At 37.7% G+C, this 20,654-nt stretch overlaps 2 protein-coding genes across 42 annotated transcripts in view; one reads left to right on the top strand and one right to left on the bottom strand.

The window, feature by feature from the left end:
• bbox1 (butyrobetaine (gamma), 2-oxoglutarate dioxygenase (gamma-butyrobetaine hydroxylase) 1) overlaps positions 1-16,194 on the top strand; it is a 38,512-nt gene extending 22,318 nt beyond the window's left edge. For both annotated transcript variants that reach the window (XM_038270630.1, XM_038270631.1), the window contains exons 4-8: positions 7,545-7,743; positions 11,463-11,568; positions 11,713-11,909; positions 12,294-12,460; positions 14,222-16,194. In XM_038270630.1, the coding sequence (XP_038126558.1) occupies positions 7,545-7,743; positions 11,463-11,568; positions 11,713-11,909; positions 12,294-12,460; positions 14,222-14,382 (830 nt within the window). In that variant the 3' untranslated portion in view covers positions 14,383-16,194. The remainder of the gene's footprint in view (positions 1-7,544; positions 7,744-11,462; positions 11,569-11,712; positions 11,910-12,293; positions 12,461-14,221) is intronic.
• Positions 16,195-16,235: 41 nt separating this feature from the next.
• The window catches only part of madd (MAP-kinase activating death domain), a 72,034-nt gene continuing 67,615 nt past the window's right edge, over positions 16,236-20,654 (bottom strand). For all 40 annotated transcript variants that reach the window (XM_038270592.1, XM_038270587.1, XM_038270604.1 and 37 more), the window contains one exon: positions 16,236-19,021. In XM_038270592.1, the coding sequence (XP_038126520.1) occupies positions 18,908-19,021 (114 nt within the window). In that variant the 3' untranslated portion in view covers positions 16,236-18,907. The remainder of the gene's footprint in view (positions 19,022-20,654) is intronic.

Raw genomic sequence — 20,654 nt, 5'->3', positions numbered from 1 at the left:
ACTTTTTCATGATATTCTAATTTTATGACCAGCACCTGTATGTGGAAATCTTTTTTTTTTTTTTTTTCTGTTTTAGATCTTTATTTACCTTGTAAATTATTGATAGCAAAATCTCAAAAGAAAATGCTAGAACACCAAACCCTGGCTGCCAGTGGGAGGCTAGTAGGGGCACAATTTAGGAGCAATGATCTTAGCAGATCTTCTCTGCTCCTGAAAACCCAGTGCTGTCTCTGCCCTGTTGATTGTAGGTCCCTGCTGTAGTCAGACATCGACCTTTAATATTGTTGGTCATTTTGTCAATAGAAGGGGGGGAATCTCTTTAATTATAGCTTGTAAAAATAACAAGTTAATGAAAAAAGGTTGAAATGGTGAACCAGGTGAACCAAGGGTGATTGAAAAATCAGGCAGCTTTATTTTTTTAATTAAAAATCTTAAGTAGTAAAATCCTGCTTTGCTAACATCAACACTTGGTGTGATGTCTTTTTTCCTTACTTAAAAAAAAAAAAGAAGATTTTTGTTCATTTAGATATTTTTCTTTTCTAAAGATATTTATTTTCTTTATGTTTATCTTTAATCTAATTGATTTATCTTTAAATAAATATAATTTCATTCAGACATGAGGTTTAATTTCTCTATAAAGACCAGTTTTACCATTCTCTGTGTTCGATTTATATGTGATATAGGTACAATTAAAATATATTTATTTTTAATAAAATACTTGCTCTTCATGGAAAAAGTTTATGAGTTTTGAATATTCACTATAGATTAAAAACTATCCTTCATAAGATCGATAACATGGAAATTAGTAAATTGTGGAATTTTAAATGCAACTTTATGCCCAAATATTAGGAATAATTATCCAATTTGGTTGAAGATTATTCTTAAGCCCATTAGCTGCTGGTTAATACAGAGTGTTACCAAATTAACTACTTATTTTCCCTAAAACAATATTTTTTTTGTTTTACATGTAAATAATTCAGCTAATTTTGTTTCAAATCTCATTTTTAGTGACAATCTTAAAACTCATTTTTTATTTTTACATATTTGCAAATGTGTGTAAGAAAAGTTAATTGACTGGAACTTTAACACCTATTTGTTTCAAAGTAATCCTACTAAAGTGGAAAATGTTTTAATGGTCCATTAAACAGAGAGACCATATGAATGAATCCTGAATGCTTAAAAAATAAAACTCACTCAAATAGTCTGAAGCAGATGTTAGTGAAAGAAAACCCTAAATCTCTTTATCAAAAAAAAAAAAAAAAGGATGCAAAAAGATTTATACACGCTGTAGACTTCGGCTTTAATCACACAGGTATATTTGAATTGTTTGCAATAAAATCTCCCAAATAGCTTGAATACGTTTTTATGTGCTTGATCTCTTTAAACACAGTTATTTATACCATCTGGCTTTGAAGCCCTGTCGGTATATTCCAGACGGTCCACTGAAGTGAGGTGATCCAAGCTCAGAGATAAAACTTATCCAAGTCGAAACAAAAGCCCTGTGGATAACGGCAGTGATTGAAGCACAGCTTTAAAGGACTCCCACCAGAGGAGAGCGACACAGGCCTCCAAGCTTCCGCAGAGCACAGTGAGAGCAGATCCAAAGTACCATGAACTGCATAACAACCGCAGGAGCCTGGGCTTCAGGTTTCCTCATCTGGAAAAGCCACTGTAGCACACTACAACTGTGGGAGAAACAGAGCAGGGAATTTTGCACATATACTATATTGTCTGGCTGTCGAAAGTGTCCCTTCAAGCACACGGCAACCCTTTTCTTTCCGTGCATGCCAGAGTAATTTACACAAATGACCGCACAGAAAAAATCTCAAGGCAGTCATATAGTCTGTGACTATTTTATTGCTAGGAAGTTATTAAAGAAACCCTGATATTCAGTTTTTTTAAAGTTCTGTTAACCACATCTGGAGATTATGCAAGAAAAGCAGGTCTGTTGTTCAGATAATATTCTTAATATATAAAACATACTTTATCAAAGATAAATCATAGACAATCGTCCAACATCATGTTCTCAGAAAAACTCCAAGGATTGTTTTATGCTAATCTTTTAATTAAATATTCATGATGATGTATAAGTGTAAAATTAAAAATGTATTAGGGTTTTGGAGTTATAATTATACTTCTTGCTGAAGATTTTAATGTTTTTCAATTAAACTATATTAAAATGATTATTAAAAAAAAGCATTTCCGATGTGAGATGGGGGAAAATGAAAATAGCTGAATATCTTAACTCTCTGTTTTCAATTAAGTTTTTGCAGATTTAAAAAAAAGGAAGAAAAAAAAGCAAATAAAAAAATTATTTTTATAAAAATTAAGACTTGAAAATATTAGTCTGCAGTTTTGAATGTTTATTTTAGAAAAGTGCAACATGTACTGTTAGGGTGAAAGTTTGGTTTTTATCGATATAGGTGTTTATATTCAAGCACCAACTTTCCTGTTTTCCTTAATAGAAGATATGGCAGACCAATCTAAAGTAAAGGATGATTAAATGGACAAAAATGTTGCAGCATTTTCAAGATATATTTTTTGATAAAAATCCTAAAAATGTGGCTTGAATTTTCCATTTAATCTAATGGAAAATGCATTGCTATCAATTGGCAGCAGAATTCACCTAATTAATACCAAATAATGTTTACAGTTTAAAATGTTGCTTGTTGGCTTAAAGTAGTATTCCAGGGCAAACAGCAGTCTAAAGAATAAATAAGTTACAAAACAATGCACATGACAACCGCGTTAGATGTTACAAAACACCTGAGCATGGAGCCGATGTCCGTCCCTCAGCAGGACAATCACTTCTACATCCAGGTAGAGCTTTGATCATTCTGCTTAGATCACGGGTTAAAGTCTGCTTCTTAAGAGCTGGTTTCCTGCAAAATTTTGCTGCATCTTTGCTTTTAAAACAATCATATTTAACCAGCTTTACATATGAATTTAGAAGTGAGTTGACCAAAAGCTTTATTGCATAACAGGGAGGCAATCCAGCTGTTCAGCTACATTGGCGTGTCGGACCAGAAAACATCTAAAAGACTGGCCCTAGGACTTAAGCTGGGACCAGAGTTACACAGTAGTCTCGCTCTGATGCAATTTTCTTTCCTTTCCTTCTTCTGCTTTTTCTTTTCTCTTCACTGTTTCTCAGCTTTCATTCATTTTTTATGTGAAAATGTCGAGTCGTGTCAGAAGGGTTCATTAAAATGTTTGTTTCAAGTTCTTTTCCGCTCGCATGCATTAAATGCTGCCTGAACAGGTACAGTACACAAATCGCAGGTAGGAAAGCATGACTGAGCTTTTTTCTTTTTTCTCCTGGGATAAAAAATGAATATAAAGTGAAATAATAATCTCTTACACCAAAGGGTTCCTCATAATGTCAAGATTGCTCAAAACTTCAAGTCAGTTGAGCTTTAAATAAATCCTCATGAGCTGTTGGCTCAGTTGATAAGGCGCATCTCATGCTGTGTGCTATTGAAGCTGCTTGAGCTGTCTCACTTCGACAGCCTCAGTTGCTTTGCTCCCACTGCTCATTTTCATACTGCCTATGACTTCAATGTCATGTCTGTTGTCAATGACGCCTCCTGTGTTTCCTACCATCAAGGGCCTTTGCAGCTGCTCAGAATGCCTCTGGCTTAGCTTGTGAGTGCATGGAAGGACTGCAGCGTCCCAGAACAGAGTCTTACTGTACGTTCAAATGTTAATAACTGCAAGTGAAAAGAATAGTCTCTTTGAGTAAAGTTGTCTTGACTGAACTGAAATAAGGCTGAGGAACATTTGAATTTTTCATCAGGTTTCTGGTCATTCTGCGGTGTCACATCTGAATATTATAACAACTCTTCTTTTATATAGTGTATATGGGTGTATCTGAGGAAAATTTACTCTAAAACCACCTTATTGAATGTATAATCACCAAATGAGATGCAAAAATCATACATCTTTAGCGCATTGAGAATTGAATGAGTTTGGCTGTTAGGAAGGAGACTCAGAATCGAGTAAAAAAAGTTTTTTAAATATGTGATAAATCATCACAAAGTGCCTTATAAGTATGACATTAAAGTTATTGTTTAGATGGACTTTTAAAGTAATTTGGTTTCTGCCTATTATTTTGTATTTTTAAAAACTTTACTCTGTCCATCTTCAAATTAATCCAATTTTATTTGTTAAGCACTTAAAAACAGCCACAGCTTACCAAAGAGCTGTACAGAAAAATAAATAAGACATAACACCGTACAGATGAAAAGACAAAACAGCTAAAACATGGGTAAAGATAACATTCACAAAATCAAATCAATAAGAGTTGGTAAAAAATAAATGGAATAAAAGATTTTTAAAAAATACAATAGATTCTTCGTCTCAGTTGAATCCCCAAGACCTGGCCAGACCATCTTATTCCACATGACTATTGCGTTCCTTTTATGATGGTGGTGGTAGTGGATTTCTAATGTTTCTTTTCTGCCACTCACCCTAATAGGCCAGATTTATGGTATACACAATTAATAATTTTCTGTTAGCCAGATTCACAGAAAAGCTGGACTTAAGTTGGCATTAATTATATAATCTGTTTACTTAGGAAAATAAGTGACCTCTGAAGGCAGTCGATGTTATTCAGAAGAATTAGATTAAAAGCGTCTGAATACAGTTTTTTATTATATTGTCTTTTCCTTTCTTTTTACAGTTATGCATTACTTTTTGTTGGATGTTGTTTTTAAACATTTAAACTTGGGCGTATTTAGGAAATTCGGGGCCCTAGGCAAAGACAGGCAGGGGGCAACACATAAAAGAGACCCATTATAAAGATACAGAATTTGTTTTCCTCTCTATGTTTTGTGACTTTTCATGCTGTCTCAAAAGGAATGAAAGATTTTTTCCAAGCACTAAGCTCACTTAGCTGATTGCTTCTTTCTGTGTTTCCAAAAAGGTGAAGGAAAAAGTAAATAACCCAGTCCTTATTTTCACTGTAGACAAGCCATGATCTGCTTATCTGTTCTTACATTTTTCATTTGTATGAAATAATAGTTGCATCAATCTTGACGGCAGACAAGACAGAGGAGAGCAGGAGGCGGGGTTACCAATCTACTTGCTCTGAAGTGCAGAGTTTGGTGCTTTTATATGTTGTCGCCAAAGCCTCCAGTAGCAGAAAAAAGTTGCTAGATTTGGTGCTAGGTGCTTTTTTGAAATAAAAGTGCTAGAGGGGTCTGAAAAGTCAATAAATATATTGAGAAAGGCGCTAAATGGGCAACACTGCGCTTTGTATTTGTTTGTTTTGAAATGGTTTGCTGCTGTCTGTTTGGACCATTTTTAAACATGTGTAGGAAATGTCATTAGAATCATTAAATTATCATTTTTTTAAATTAAGGCCTTAATTGGCATTAAAATTCATTAAATTTGACAATTGTGGCATTAAAACGGCTTCGGAAAAGAAGCTTGAGGCGGAGAAAAGGCTAGAGAATAGGAAAATTGCAAATGTGAACCAAAGAACTCAGGACATGGCTGCAGCCTGTCCACGGTGAAGATGACGAAGGATTTTGTATATATATATATATATATATATATATATATATATATATATATATATATATATATATATATATATATATATATATATATATATATACATAGAAGTCATGGGTACAAGTCATGGTACTTGTTGATTTCATTAAGATTATTTCTAAGAGCATTAAAAAGCATTAAATAAGAGTTACTCATTCATGTATAAACCCTGTAATATTAAAAGCATTCTGATGCCATTTTAGCAAAGGATTTTTATAAAAACATGAAAAGTTGTATTAATCATACACTAGGCAACTGCCTAGTACTGCCTAATGGTAAATCTCCCCCTGCATATAAACAAATGCAGTTCTCTAAGGCTCTATTAGATTATGCATAATTAAAAATTAGACCTTATGATTAAACATGAAGCCTTCCTAAAACATCTTAAAACCATAAAGTCATGATGTTATGTTCAATAAATCTCCCCTAGCAGCACAAATACTTGTTTACTTGAAGTTTTATCTGTTTATAACTTGACCAGATTCTGAACTTTGAACTGTTTGGATTAAAAGGCCCATAATTATTTCTTTCTCATTTTGCATCTCTTCCCGTCACAAACAAGCTGCTTGGAGTCTCTGATTACATGATTAGACAGCAGATATATTCATGCAAGGTTCTCATCTTTTGTTCCGCCCAGCAGGCTCACTGTGAACTGTCCTGATAATGGTGAGCGTGACGAGTTTCAGAATGAGGTTTGTCCTGAACTGCAGCTGGGACTGCACACATAGACCGGACTGCCGCCCACAGCCAGGGCCGTTCCATAACGACCGACATCCGGAACTGAGAGAGAAAAAAACCTGAAGCACTGCTACACCTGTAGCCTCCCAATTAATTGTAGCATCCACGTTTTACCTTTTGCTCCAGTTTCTCCTGCTCTCTTTGTTTGCCTTCACCCTCATGACATGTTTTAACAGGCAGCCGGTCCTTGACCGTCCAGAACTGATCATTTGTGACAACAGCCTGGGGGGGGAAGGTCTGCGAGCCACAGTGATCACCGTGCTCCTGACTCATGTAGCCTCTGTATTTGTGCTCTACTGCTTTAAATAAAAAAAAAATGAGGTTAGGGAATCACCAGTTGACGTCTTTCTGTTGCATCTTTAAATCTACAATGACTCAAAAGGGGGGGCGTATTTTCTTTGGTGGTTTTGGACGTTTCAGATGAGAATAAATCATGGAGTTCAGCTGAAACAGTCAGACTGCTAAATCCTGGTGTTATTCCCATGGTTTGTCTGACAACTTTATCAGGGTTTGTTTTGAACATAGCGGTTGCTTAAAAGACACAAAGAGGCACCACAAACACCAGACAGGTAGACACTTTTACCCCCCCACCCCACAAAATGTACTTAGCAGATGTTTCTTAGGAAGTCACTGGAGAGAGGCTGCATGGAAAAAGGAGTGGAGCCAGCTGGGCGGAGAGCGGTGGAGGATTCTTTCCATTTGGGTCTGTCCGACCGAGACATGCTTACTATTTTTTGTCTTCTCAGAGAACCATTTGTCTTCAAGTGTGCAGCAAAGTTTATAAAATCATTCTGGTCCAATAAGCATAGGATGCAGTAATGGAGTTTGAGATAAATTACATCCTTTCTGGAATGAAACAAAGTGTCATACTTGATTTTGTCAAGTAGAAAAAAGTTTTTGGAGCTAAACAGCCAGAGCAAGGCAGTGTTTGAATAAAAAAATGTGTTCTAATCTTGTCTTGATGTATTTTACTAACAGTAAACAAACTAAAGGTTGGATGTTTTGCAATGTACTGACTCAACATGTGCTGCACATCTGGATGGCTGTCTTTTATCAGCACAGTCCAGTTTACATGGAGGATTTCTGAGTGCCGTCCATGTGTGCTCAGTTGTATGTTTGTTTCCTGGATTAGAAAAAGGGATTTATTTTTTCTTTTACAATAACCTAATGCTGGTTTACCAAACAGAAATAAAGAAACATCACAATGAATGCTATCAAATGGTCTTATTTTTATTTCACCCTTTGCATTTCAGAGCGTTTTTATTGGGACGCGTCGCTGCGTATTCCCAGGGCTGACTTCCACGAAGTTCTCCATGACGATGGCGCTGCCCTTGCGTGGCTCCTGGCTCTACGTCGAGTCGGCATCGTCCACCTAAAGGGGGCGCCTGCAGAGCAAGGCCAGGTGGCCAGACTGGCTGAGAGGATTGGATATCTTAGGCTGACGTTTTATGGGTGAGACTGTGATGTTTACTTCATGTTCAGAACTGAAAATCCACATGAAGCAGGGGATTTTGGTTTGTTTAATTAATGCAAGCCAGCTGAACATATGTTTGAAAGATCTAGTGCAGGGGACAAGTTTACACACACTGTCAGGGTCATAAGAAGTTAGGGCTCTTCAGGCTCGGACTGGGAACGATTTTCGGCCCTGGCATTTTTCCATCTACACCAGTCGACTTATGGACAATGTAGTTAACATTGTATTACTTCTTGAACTCCTTGAGTAGGATTTAAGGAGGGTCGACCCGCGCAAACTGAAAGTAGGACCGGCCCACCGGGCAAATAATGCCTGGTATCACAGATTACCAGTCTGAGTCTGGGGCTCCTGATGATACATTTGAATTATTCTACTGGTAGGATGGACTGATTGTACAACAAGTACTTTGGTTTAGTTTAGTGGGGGATTTGGATGCACAAGTTTTAAATTACTGTTTGGTCAGTTTTAACTTAGAAATGGCTCTTAGTTTTCTTACAACCCATAATAATGGGATAACTTTCCCTCCTCCAGTTTCAGTGCGGCCATCATTAAGCTGCTGGGTGTTTGTTTCCTGGATGAGCATGACTTTTAATAGTAGCTCCAAAGGTTTCATTGGGGATGAAGTTGAAGCTACTGAAGTAACTTACGTGAACCCCTTAGCAGCTGACCTTTGCTTAACTCCGCGTTTCTCAAAGTGTGTGGCGCGACCCACTGGTGGGGAATTGAGACGTGACAGGTGGGGCGCGCCAAGTTCCGGTGTGTGTGTGTGTGTGACTATAAATGTAGAACGTGTGAGAGCAAACTGTCCTTATAGCTGTATGTTGCCGCTTTTTAGACCAATCAAACCCACAAAGTAATCATTACTAGCCTACATGCAGTCTAATTAAAAGAACATTAGATATGAGAAAAATTTCACCTGGAACTGAAGTGCCAAAATAATGATTGACGTGACGTCGGCATATTATTTGTAACGGAATAAACTTCCGCGCCCCAGTGTTGCCAACTCAGCGACTTTGTCGCTATATTTCAGACCCCTCCAGCGACTCTTTATCAAAAAAGCGACTAGCGACAAATTAGCGACTTTTGGAGACTCTTACGTGAAAGCACGTATCGTTCCTTTTCTTGTCCTCCAGCGGCAGGTGCTGCCGTGGGGCGCCTCCGTCCCAACCCCGTTCTCCCCCACTATCGCAGGAGTCCCTCTCAGTGCTGCAGAGACACAGCATGTTTACCCTCAGCGTCCAGACTGCAAATAAAGCGCACATGCGCCGGGATTGGCGGTGCAGGTTGATCATAATTAACTGAATTTGAAATATTTTATCTTAAATAAATAGGACCAGTTTATTGAAATGACGTCTGACTCCACCCTGAGGCTCAGGTTTAATGCTCAGACTCATAGTGAATTCTGGTTTGGACTGGAGAGGGAGTTTCCACTCATCGGGCAGAGAGCTGTGTGCATTCTTCTTCCCTTTGCCACATCATATCTCTGTGAGATGGGCTTTTCAACTGTTGCTTCACTGAAAACAAAATACAGATCTCAGCTGAACATTGAGCATGACTTGAGAGTGGCAGTATCAAGCCTGCAACCCCGTTTTGAGAAACTGTGCAATGCAAAACAGGCTCATTGCAGCCACTAATGCAGGGATAAATAGAGCTGTATTGCCAGATGGATTTCACTTCTTTTCTTTTATTAACAGATTGCAGAGTGCCACTTTAATTTTTTCTATCTTTGAGCTTGATACAAATTTTGACACAGCTGCATTTTTATTTTCTTTATTTTTGAGCTTGCTGTTATTTGATGTAGATAGTTTGTATTTAGATACTACTTGTTACTTCAATAAAATTGGAACATTTTAAGATTGTTGCATATTTCATTAGCATTGTGTTGGGGCGATGGGGACAGGCGGGGCTTGAAAATTCCCCCTTGTCCAAAGTGGGGAATGACAGAAAAAGTTTGAGAACCACTGGCTTAACTCTATCGGCTCTAAGGACCACCAGTAGGATACGGCCAGGTTGTCCATTATTCCCCATTGGATGACCTGTCTAATTCATTGGAGGATAAGTATTTGGGATCATTGTCCTGTTAAACACCAGCCGGTGACCAGGTTTCAGTCATCTGACCCAGAATGGTCACACTGAGATGGGAGAAAGTTTGTAAAAATGGGCCCCGCAAAGGGAAATATGTAGGAACACCAAAATATAGGAAGGAAAACCTGCTCCCAAAATCAGCACTTCCAACCTCTGCTGCCCAGATTGTTTGGCTGAATGATCTCAAAAGAAAAATGTTTAAGGTCAGAAGAGATGAATGTTGAGCTGTTTGGCAAGTGAGACGGTAAATAGGTTGGGAGGAGTCAAAGTCAGATTTTAAAAAGCTAAGAACAGCAGCAAAAGTCAAGTCTGGCAGTGGTATCATCATGCTGAGGTTTTGTTCTGTTAGCAGTAGTACTGGGACACAGATAATAAAGGAGGACTACCTCCTAATTACCTTTACTTCAAATCAACATTTGAAACGTGGATAAAAGTTAGTATTCAGTCTGCCAACATTTAAACCACTTCCTCTGAGAACCTTCTACAATCGATTAATGTGCTCCACAGGCAGAAGATTTCTCCCTAAGGGGATGGGTTAAAAGCAGAGGACAAATTACCTCACTGCAGGACAATTGAGGGATATTGAGATAAAAAAAAAAGGTTTATTACAACATTATCTACAAATGACAGAGGAAAATATATTCCTCCTCTTTTTCAATAATAATAGAAGTTCTTTAAAAAGTAAAACATAATATTTATTAGAAATCATACGCTGACTTTTTCAAAAAAATCATTCTCTCAAACAGTATTAATGAACTTCATTAATTCTGATAAGAAGAACCAGAAAAAGCAAAGCTCCTCTGCATTTTGCTGAGGGACATTTTACCAACTACTACTGGATCTGACTGTCAATAATTCAGTCTCTACAATTAATTTAAACCCAGTTTCTATTTTTTTTCTTTTCATTAATGGAGCTTCATTATAAAATAATTTCACTTTTTAAATTAAGGTCAAATAGTCCTGCTCACGATGACTGAATATGAAACATTCAAAAAGAAGGCAAATGTTTTAAGTGTATGCACCAGTGATTCCTCTCTAGCCTTGGTTCGTATTGGCTCCAGAGTTGAGCTTAGTGAGTTTCTCTTCGCCCTTTTTCCATCACAGCAGTTCATCACTTTGACTTATTGCTGGGCTGATTGTTTCAGGACAGAAAAGAGAAAAACAAACTAAAAGTGTTTCATCTTTCTTTTTTTAAGTCGGAGGAATAACCTGGTGCACTCAGCTGCAACAGAGGTTTGAATCATAAAGCTCTTCCACTGGCGGTGGATGAGCTCATAGAGCAGGAAGTGAAAAGTCTGCAGAGGAAAACGGAGAGGTCTGCCACCACAGAAACTATTAATGACTCAAGCCTTGTCCAAAACGAGGCATACAAACAGAACATTGAAGATAACTTTACCTCATTAGCGCTCAACTCATGCTGCATCTCAATGAAGGATCTGCTTAAGAGTCTACAGTCTGAGCGTTCCTGTGAAGCTGCCCAGTTTCCCCTCAGGGAACCCTCCGAAGTTCATCTCATCTCATCCTTTTCTCCTAATTGTCGCTGCTGATCTTCTGTTGCCAAAGCGGAATAATTAAAGTGGGGTTTATTAATGAATGTTATCTTTGTCCTCAGGCATACATGGCAAGTCCAGGACAAATCCATGGCAAACAATGTGGCATACACTTCTGGGAAACTAAGCCTGCATACAGACTATCCTGCTTTACACTTTGCACCTGGGGTGAGTAAAATCGTTCTTAAATGGCGTTTAGAGGATTAAACAGGAATGGGATCGGTGATGAATCATGTCTTGGCATTTGGCCTTCATGACTTCAGAGGTTGGAAAGGAGCGTTTGCTCAGCATGTGTGCTTCGGACTGCTGTAGGTACAGTTCCTGCACTGCATTAACCAGGCGGAGGAAGGAGGGGAGAGCGAGGTGGTGGATGGCTTTCACATGGCCGAGCAGCTCCACAGAGAGGATCCAGAGGCCTTTCGGACGCTCACCTCACTCCGCATCGACTTCACAGACACCGGGACAGACTACTGTGACTTTATGCTACAGTCAAAGAACCGTATAATCGAGTAAGTTCTGTTAAAATGTCAGCTGTCTGTTTATCAATACACAGACATCTGATTTCACACAAAAGAAACAGCAAACTGTTCACCTTATGATGGTGTTCAGTTATTATATTCGGTGTGAGAACACTGCCCTCTGCTGTTCAGAATGATTCAAATATATATACACAGTAAAACTTTACATGTGCATTAGACAAAAACACAAAGCTTAGAAATATAACAGAATAGTGATAATCTACATTCCACATTAAATATAAAGTCCAATAGGCCGTAAAGATGTTTAAATTAATCACATCTGCTTTTTTTAAAATTTCCTGTTAAGCTAGAACTAAATAAAAATTGCTTCAGCTCTAAATACTAATATTTTGTCCTTCTGTATTTTCTGATCAGCGTTGACTCTGAGGGCAACATCTGCAAAATAAACTACAACAACGCCACCAGAGACTCTGTGCTGGACGTCCCCCTGCATCAGGTTCAACCCTTCTACAGGGCCCTGAAGGCCTATGTGGACATAATGAACAGACCAGAAAACGTGGTCACCTACCTCATGGAGCCAGGTCAGGTGGTCGCCTTGGAAACCAGAACTAGGAAAGAAAAATATACTCTGCCTCACATTGCTATTATTTATTTATTGAACTAAAACACAGTAAAAGTAGAATAAAAGACAAAACTGTCTGCATTTCCATATTTCACAGCTAAAAACCTAAAACTGCTACTATTGGGCTTAAATTCTCCTGAAGAATGTGTTTTCAGGCCAGTTTACATGTTTCCTTTAATTAAGTCTAAATATCTTGCAGAAAAAATTCACACAGTGAACACTGAATAAACCAACAGATACAGGTTTAAATGACTCAATGACTTCAGCTCTTAATATTTATAAAAATGAAGGTAAAACCAGTATTCTGCCTTGTTTGTGACACATTAAGGCCCAGGAAGTTATTGAGTGAACAGAGATAAGGCCTGATTCTGAATCCTGAAGGAAAACCAGGTCCGGATCATAGCCACCATCCTGAGATCTGTTGCAGCTATTGGTGTGCATTATAAAAACAAAATGGAGGCAGGAGACAGCCTAGTAATGAGACTGGAGCTAGATATTTACACGAACCACCTGGACGGTAAAGCACACTTGACATGTCTCCAACAGCTTTATACATCTAGACAAAGGCTAAGTAAAAGGATGATAATGAATGATCAACAAATTTAAAAATATTTCCACCAGGTTTCATTATAGATTTATGCCTGGGTTTTAAAGGACAAATGTGCTTTAATATGTTTCTGGCTTCATTTTTAGGGTTATTGAGTTTATAAAAAGTAACAATCCAGTCAAGCCTTGTGAAAATTCCCTCACCAGATTTTCTTCTAGGATGACTTTATATTAATCTTTACCTAATATTTGAACATCTCTGCTGCTGCTACAGTGGCGCAGTGCTGCCACTAACAGGGCATTTTTCAAGGTGATCCAGAGCTTCTTCATACACACATCTGCTAAAGATGAACTTTTCATGGTCACCTTCTTGACACTCTTCAACGGAGGCCTGATTTGTAGAACATGCAACCATGCAATGTCTGTCATGTTTTTCCACCAGTGCTGAGAAAAAAAAAACTATGAGATTAAATTTTACACACACACTTTATTTATTTTTTGGTGTCACTCTCAGATTATTTAAAAACTATTAACCTGCATTCATCCCTTTCCTTGCGGTTCAGTTATGCATATTTGTTTTGTTCCATCAGTAAAAAATTTTGTGGTTGTAACGTGACAAGATTAGAAAAGGGTTATGATGCATTTTGATGTGGTATAGTGTCAAGAAATAGATCACAAGGTGCTTTACAGAAGAAAACTAAACAATAGTTAATCAAAAGCAATTAAAATTGATGACTTTTTAGTTGCTTTACTATGTTGAAACGTAAAGATTTCAGTGAGGAGGATGTTTGTCAGCAGGATTCTTCAGCCTGTTGTAAACATGCTGATGGGCGTTTTTGTCATCATTAAGGTGGTAGTGACATTAAAACTTCACTGCTATCTTTGTCACTGTCGGCCAAATCAAGTTACCAATGTCTAGTGAAAGCCATGAAATGCATCTGCTGCTCCTAACGGCTGAGGTTCGGGACATTTATGTGGAGCAGGATGGATCTGCTGCTTCCCACTGTGTTATTTCAAGCTGTAAACATCCAGCCCATCAGTAACCGTGTCCTCTCTGCAGTCACTGAAGGACATCCTCCAAAGAATGATAATGGATAAAAACCTGATTTGTTTCTGTGGTATTTCAGATCGACAGCAAAAGCTCCCATGTCTGATCTTGAGTGTTTTATTTCAGGAGACATCGTGACCTTTGACAACTGGCGTCTGCTGCACAGCAGGAAGAGCTACGTGAGCAGACCAGACAGGCTGCGACACTTGGAGGGGGCCTACCTGGACTGGGACGAGGTGATGTCTCGTCTCCGAATTCTCCGCAGAAATGTCCACGGGGACGTTTGAGCCTTGGACAAAAGGTCACATTTATATAGGAAGCCTTAAAGCCTCAAATTAATCTGAAACTGCAACTTAAGCCACATATGGGTCTTAAAAAGTGCTTTAAATGTTGACAGAATCGAGATGTAACGAATTAGACGGCAAGCTAAAAGGAAAGTCTCCAACTTTGAACTTTATGCAACACAACAATGCAAAGATGAATCGGCCTAGTTAAGAGATTTAAAAGGTGCTTTTTCATTTTAGATTAAATGCATGTTTTAATATCCTTTGGGTACTTTGCAAGTATCATTACTAATTTATTTTTTATATCATTCCCTTTTCTTTACAAAGTATATCTGGCTCAAAATCTATTTTTATAAATATTACTTTTGTGCATTATTTTTGCTAAAGATAAATAAGTTAAACCATACCTTAGTTTTTTTTTTTTTTTAACTAAACAAAAGTTTGACAAAAAGGAAATGGACATTTTTAGCACTGTGCCTTTTTTTGAACATTTTAGGTCCCCTTTACAACTTTAATTGCAAAAGTAAATCTTAAAAGCAGTTTTTGGTGATCTTTTATATAGAAGAAAAGGCTCTTACCCATCAAAACAATCACTTATTCAGATTTGTTTAACATAAGTAGATTACATAATGTAAAAATGATTGTTCTCTTCACCAAATAAATTCAGGAAAAGATGAGAAAAAAGTGCAGGGAGTAAGCAGGCTGGATGAAGAGACCAAAGATCTATTAAGCATGTCGATAAGCCATTCAGGTGGCTGTAAAAAAAAAAAAAAAAACAGAACATCTAAATGCCTGCAGGCCTCATTTGTCTCAGGTGACAGTCGGAGGTCATGGTCCAGTAGAGACTGCGGAAAATAGTAAAATCAATGGGAAGTTTCCAAGGTTAAGGCTTACCAAAAAACAACAAAAGCATTCCTGAAAATCTTAATGATCTCAAAAACTTCCCAAAAAGGGAAAATATTTTGAATTGTGAAGAGATGTGGATATTTAGGAAGATTGGCCTCCAGGTCTTGTGACTCTGAAACAGGGTGGTGGTGGTATGATGGGCAGGATCTGCTTTAATATAGGAAATACTTTCCTGAAGGAAATTGCCTCAGAAGTTCATGACCTTAAGCTTAAGAAAAGGACAGGGACCCAAAGCACAGCAGCAAATTCAACTCCAAATGACTAAAGAGTGGCCTGGACTTGAAACTAATAAAAAAATGTGCTATTGCATAAAGAGACCTTGTGTCCCCAAACTCTGATGTTCTTGAATTAAAAACCATCCAGCAAAGAAGCAGGAGGCAAAATTCTCCAGAGATGTGAAAATCCACTCGATGCCGTTTTGTTCCAAAAAGGGAAGCAGAACCTTTAGGGGGCCGATACTTCATGATGGACCTGGAGGGTTTGGATTTATTTTTTTTTCCACTTTTGACACAAAAACTGCTTTTCCTATTTACTTATGTCACCTTTATCTTCTATTGAAATTAAAAGGCACATCAGCAGATCTTTTGAAAGGCTTTGCAGGCCAGTATGGTTACAAATGGGATATTTTCACAGCATTATTACATTAAGTCATTTAATCTTAGATGTGAACTTTATTTTGTCACAAAAATGTACATTTCTGCCTGTTAAGAGATTTATCTAGAAGATTTTTTTTTTATTTACATGAAAACCTACATAAGAAAACATTTCCACAGAAGTTAATCTTTAATAAGTTGGTTTCACTGCATGTAGAGCAGCTCAGGTCTCTGCTGTCTCTTTTAACCTCGTGTTCAGGGTCAAGTTGAACAACCATGCTTCAATTTCCTGCAATAAATCTTTGAAAAAAAAAAATTTAAAACCTTGTCTTTTGTTCAAGAAAAAAAAAATCAATAATCATTTAGGACAACTTTATTATATTGCCAAAGCTGTACATAATCTATAAATACATTTTTTCTCCTTAAATACTGGAAAGCTTACAGCTGGCATCTCTTTACTTCTTCCCTCCATTGACAGCAGCCAGTGAGCACAGTAACAGAGATGAGCTGTAATATTCCAGGAAAAAAAAACAAAAAACATTTTTTTTATTTTTTAGCTTAAGCAGAACGTTCAGATCCATTGTAGAGATGGTACAGCATCTTCTCAAAGTCCTTCTGAAAGTTCTTCTTTGCACATTTAGGTTACTAAAAATACAGGCATGTCAGGATCAAAATAAAACTCTTCCAGTGAATTTACCATAGCAATATATTGCTGATAGGAGACTGTTCACCACATGACCACACATGCGCTCACACACACACACACACACACTGTGGGTTTAGCTTGGACCTGTTTTTAACACTAGGAACAAACAAAGATCAAATGATCTCAGCCATGATTAGTTTGTCTGCTCTGAAACTTTCTAAGGGTCAAACACAGGAGAGAAATACGTTTTTTTTAACCTCTTTAAAGAGCTCGTAAGAGTGATGTCTTTTTTTTTTTTTTTTTAGAAGAAGAAACCGTAACATATGTTTCTGCATAAACTTTAGCGCCTAAGTTTGCTCTTCAGTTTTTATACATTTGCATTTATTATCCTACCTGGTAAAAAAAGTTAACTAAATGACATGAGGCTGCAAACATTTAGCATTTCATGCTAAGCATGAAATTATATTTCTGTACCTGAAAAGCAACCTAAGAGGATCAACCAACTAAACAGGAAGACAAAGCTTTGACGGCTCAGGATCAATTTAGCCTCTCGCTAATTTACACGTCCGTTTCGTTCTGATGCACTGTGGCACTTCCTTTATGAATAGTGCTTCAGGCCACAAGCTGAAACGCACTGGACAGCTAATAAAGCTGATTCCCTGCACAACAAGCTTTGATGGGGCTTTCAACCGACTGCGGCCCGTTAACATGCGAGCAAATTTATTTTACCAGACACCCTGAGAATAACCCAATATTGTGTTGTTGATCTAAACAAATACTGATTTAAGGAAACAGAACTTTAAACCCTTCATTCACCTAATGCTGATCTATGAGACGATGTTAAGAGATCCCCATCTGCATGCTTTCTTCCAGGAATATCAAAAAAAAAAAAAAAACAGCCCCTTTACCTCTAGGTTTAACAGAGTACGGCTGAGATGCTGTTTAACAATCATCAGTCAGAGCAGGTATGAAATGTATGAGTTGAAGAAAGAAACAAGCAAACATATAAAGGTATAACATGGAAAAAAAAAATAACTTCCTCTGCCTGCCTAGTACATTAAAACCATCTGCCTGTTGATGCTTAATGGAAGAAATTGTCATGAAATTCTCAGTTTAAGTGATGCTTCCTAAAGATGATTTTATTTGTTCACGAAAACAAAACAAAAATCTAACATTCAGTTGCTAAATATCACTTTGCAAATTCTTTAATTTAGGTAGAAATTGTTCAAGTAGAGCAGCAGCAGTCTGAGCCTCCAACCACAGTCAGTCTGTATGTTACTCATACATGTATCAGCCAGGGTTCATGGCTGTGCTTGTAGAGATTTGCTTCAGACACAGAACTGACCAGCCTCCTCCAATAACTGCAGGCGATTCTAATCTAAGTGATGAACATCAGAAAATCTTGTTAGTTTCTGTCTTGTGATTGACCCGTGATGAAGCGGAACACGATGACCAGTCATAACACACTGAATATTCAGCAAATCCACACTATAGAAAAAGAAACTCTTACATTCTTCACCCTGTGGAGCCAAGAGAACCTGGCTCTGGCAATGGCTAACTACTTCTTAAGTATTGCACATCTAGCAAATCAACATTTTGTAACTTTTTTTCCAGAAAATTTACACTCAATAAATGCATATATTAAATAAATACTATATATATATATAAATATATATAATATTTATTCCATCTTTATAGTAACATGCAGTTAATACCAGAGGAGCACAGACGAGAAGTTTTACAGCAGAACTAGAACAGTGATTCAGCCTGGTGGAGCAGAGGACACATCTGAGAACACCTGAAGTATTTTAGGACCAAACAGCATTAAGGAGAGTTTACATGCGGTGCTCTGGTGCTTTTCACTGCACTAACAGGGTCTCTGGATGCTTCACCAGTTTCAACTTGGACAAACTGGAACTTTACAGTAATCACGTATCACAGAATTACACAGAACTGTATGGAGACGAGCGGTGGGGTGGGGGGTTAGCTTCACTGCTGTAGCACAGGACCTGCATGCAGTCTGTGGCTCGGGCTAATCCCTCACCTCTGCACTACATGGGTCACTGAGGCTTCCACACAGAGCCCAGTCACTTCTCCAGATCCAAACAGGGCAAGCACACGGTAACTAGCTGGGCTGGAACATCGGGACAACAACCATGAGTTTTAGGACTTATTTACACAACATCACAGACTGGACATGTCTACACCGGTGGATCTAAAAAGGATCACAGGATTCTATTTACACAGGAGGGGAGAGCAGGAACTGTGTGCTTCGAGTTAAACAAGGGATTGTCAAAAATCTGGTTAAAGAGCAGAGATGCCATTTCAAGTAGAGAGGCACGGAAAGGGTGTAGAGGAGCGGGGGGGTTGCCGGGGGTGAAGACTAGCTGGGAAGGGGTCTTGGTGACAGCAGCTTGGGTTTTCCTTCCGCCTCCTTCCCCTTCACAGCCGCCACGTAGGAGAAAAGGCAGAGGACAGAGTAACAGATCTGATGTGCCTGCAGAGGGGGAGGGGGGGGCAGAGGTGAGGTCACACGGCTATAAAACTTCATATTAAACTAAATTCCACAAGTTAAACAGAAACTGAATTTACAATAGATTATTTATGGTTCCATCACAGTGATAAAAAGCATTACAGCAGGTTTAAGATCTCAGTTTTTATGAAAAGTAAGAAAAAAATAAAAACTTCAAATGTAAAATTTTGCATTGAAAATATTTTATTTGACTAAATATCAAGTCCTTTAAAATTTAAAAACCCAGTCAATTAGATGACAAAAAATATATAGTGCAAAATGAACTTTGTTGGGGGCATTAGCCTTTGTAAAATGTCTAAAACTTCATATAAATGTTCCTCATGGTCGTTCAGCCCTATTTGATCAGTTTGCTCTACTTGGCAGCTGATTTTTTCTCTTCATGATGAGCTGTCTAGAGGTCTGGAATGACAACAGCCCAATGTATTAAACCCACCTGGGCGACCTGCCATGTTAGGAACACACCGAGGATGTGATCATTCAAAAACATCTTTCAAACTAGCCGAGGAGGAAAGCTTTCAGCGGGATTTGGTTGTAATTTCTATACAGCAGTTGTGAATCAGCACAGGAATGTTGCACTTTAGTCTGGACAGCTTTGAGGAAAACAAAGCATCTCTCTTCCATCTTGGAAAAACCGCACCAGAAAATAATAAATATTTCAGGATAAATTAATATTGTGCCGTGCAAAAGGAAATATTTCATAATATATATGCCTAGAGTTGATTTGTATATAAAAAATAAAAAAAAATCACGATACAGGAGCTTTAAACCTTGAGCAAAGCTTCACAAGTTTGAGGGAAAAAATGTAATAAGGCTTTTTATGGACCGGAGGAAGAGAGTTACTGATGTTCTTTAAATTGGAAAAAAGTTTCAAGGCCATCTTGGAGTCTTTATCCAACAAAGTCATGATCAGGCAGGTCAGGGACAAACATAAAAAATAAAAGTGAAACTTCCTCTTAGGGCTCTGACAGCAAAGATTGCATACAGAGAGACTTTCTCCCTGAACTCATTGGAGAACAGGAGCAGAAAGCTAAGCAATAAAAAAAAAAAATTATCTCATTAGCTTTACATGTTCATCTACTGTTGAAGGTATTGAGAATTATGATCGAAGTAAACTTAAGTGTTTGACTTTAAAAGCAGGAACAATAACAGCATAAGAACCTCTGATGTTTGTAGTGTTCAGGAATTACTCTGAATTTTTTGTTTTTACTGAATCTGGCAAATGTTCAAATGTGTATCTGATTCTAAAGAGCACAAGTTAACACAAATTATAAAAAGCTTTTATTACTCATAGGTACGACATGATGCTAAAATATTCACACCCCTTGAGCTTTTGTTGTTGTAGATTGATAAAAACTAAATGTACTTTCTCCAAGTATAGTACCTGATGTCTAGATGATACTAGAACTTAGTTACTTTTACCTTAAAACAAATTTCAATAATGTCACCATCTATTTTTTGGGATGTTTCAGGGCCTTTGATTTTAGAAGAAAACCTTGAAACGTCAAAGCGTTGCTGTTTAATTGTACTACTCACTAAACAATTTAGAATTCCTTTTAAATTTCTTACTACTGTACAAAAATACATTATTACTGAAGGA

The sequence above is a fragment of the Cyprinodon tularosa genome, unplaced genomic scaffold (assembly GCF_016077235.1).
Source record: "Cyprinodon tularosa strain WSP-4 unplaced genomic scaffold, ASM1607723v1 ctg77, whole genome shotgun sequence".
Taxonomy (NCBI): Eukaryota; Metazoa; Chordata; class Actinopteri; order Cyprinodontiformes; family Cyprinodontidae; genus Cyprinodon; species Cyprinodon tularosa.
This window is presented reverse-complemented; position numbering and strand designations above follow the sequence as displayed.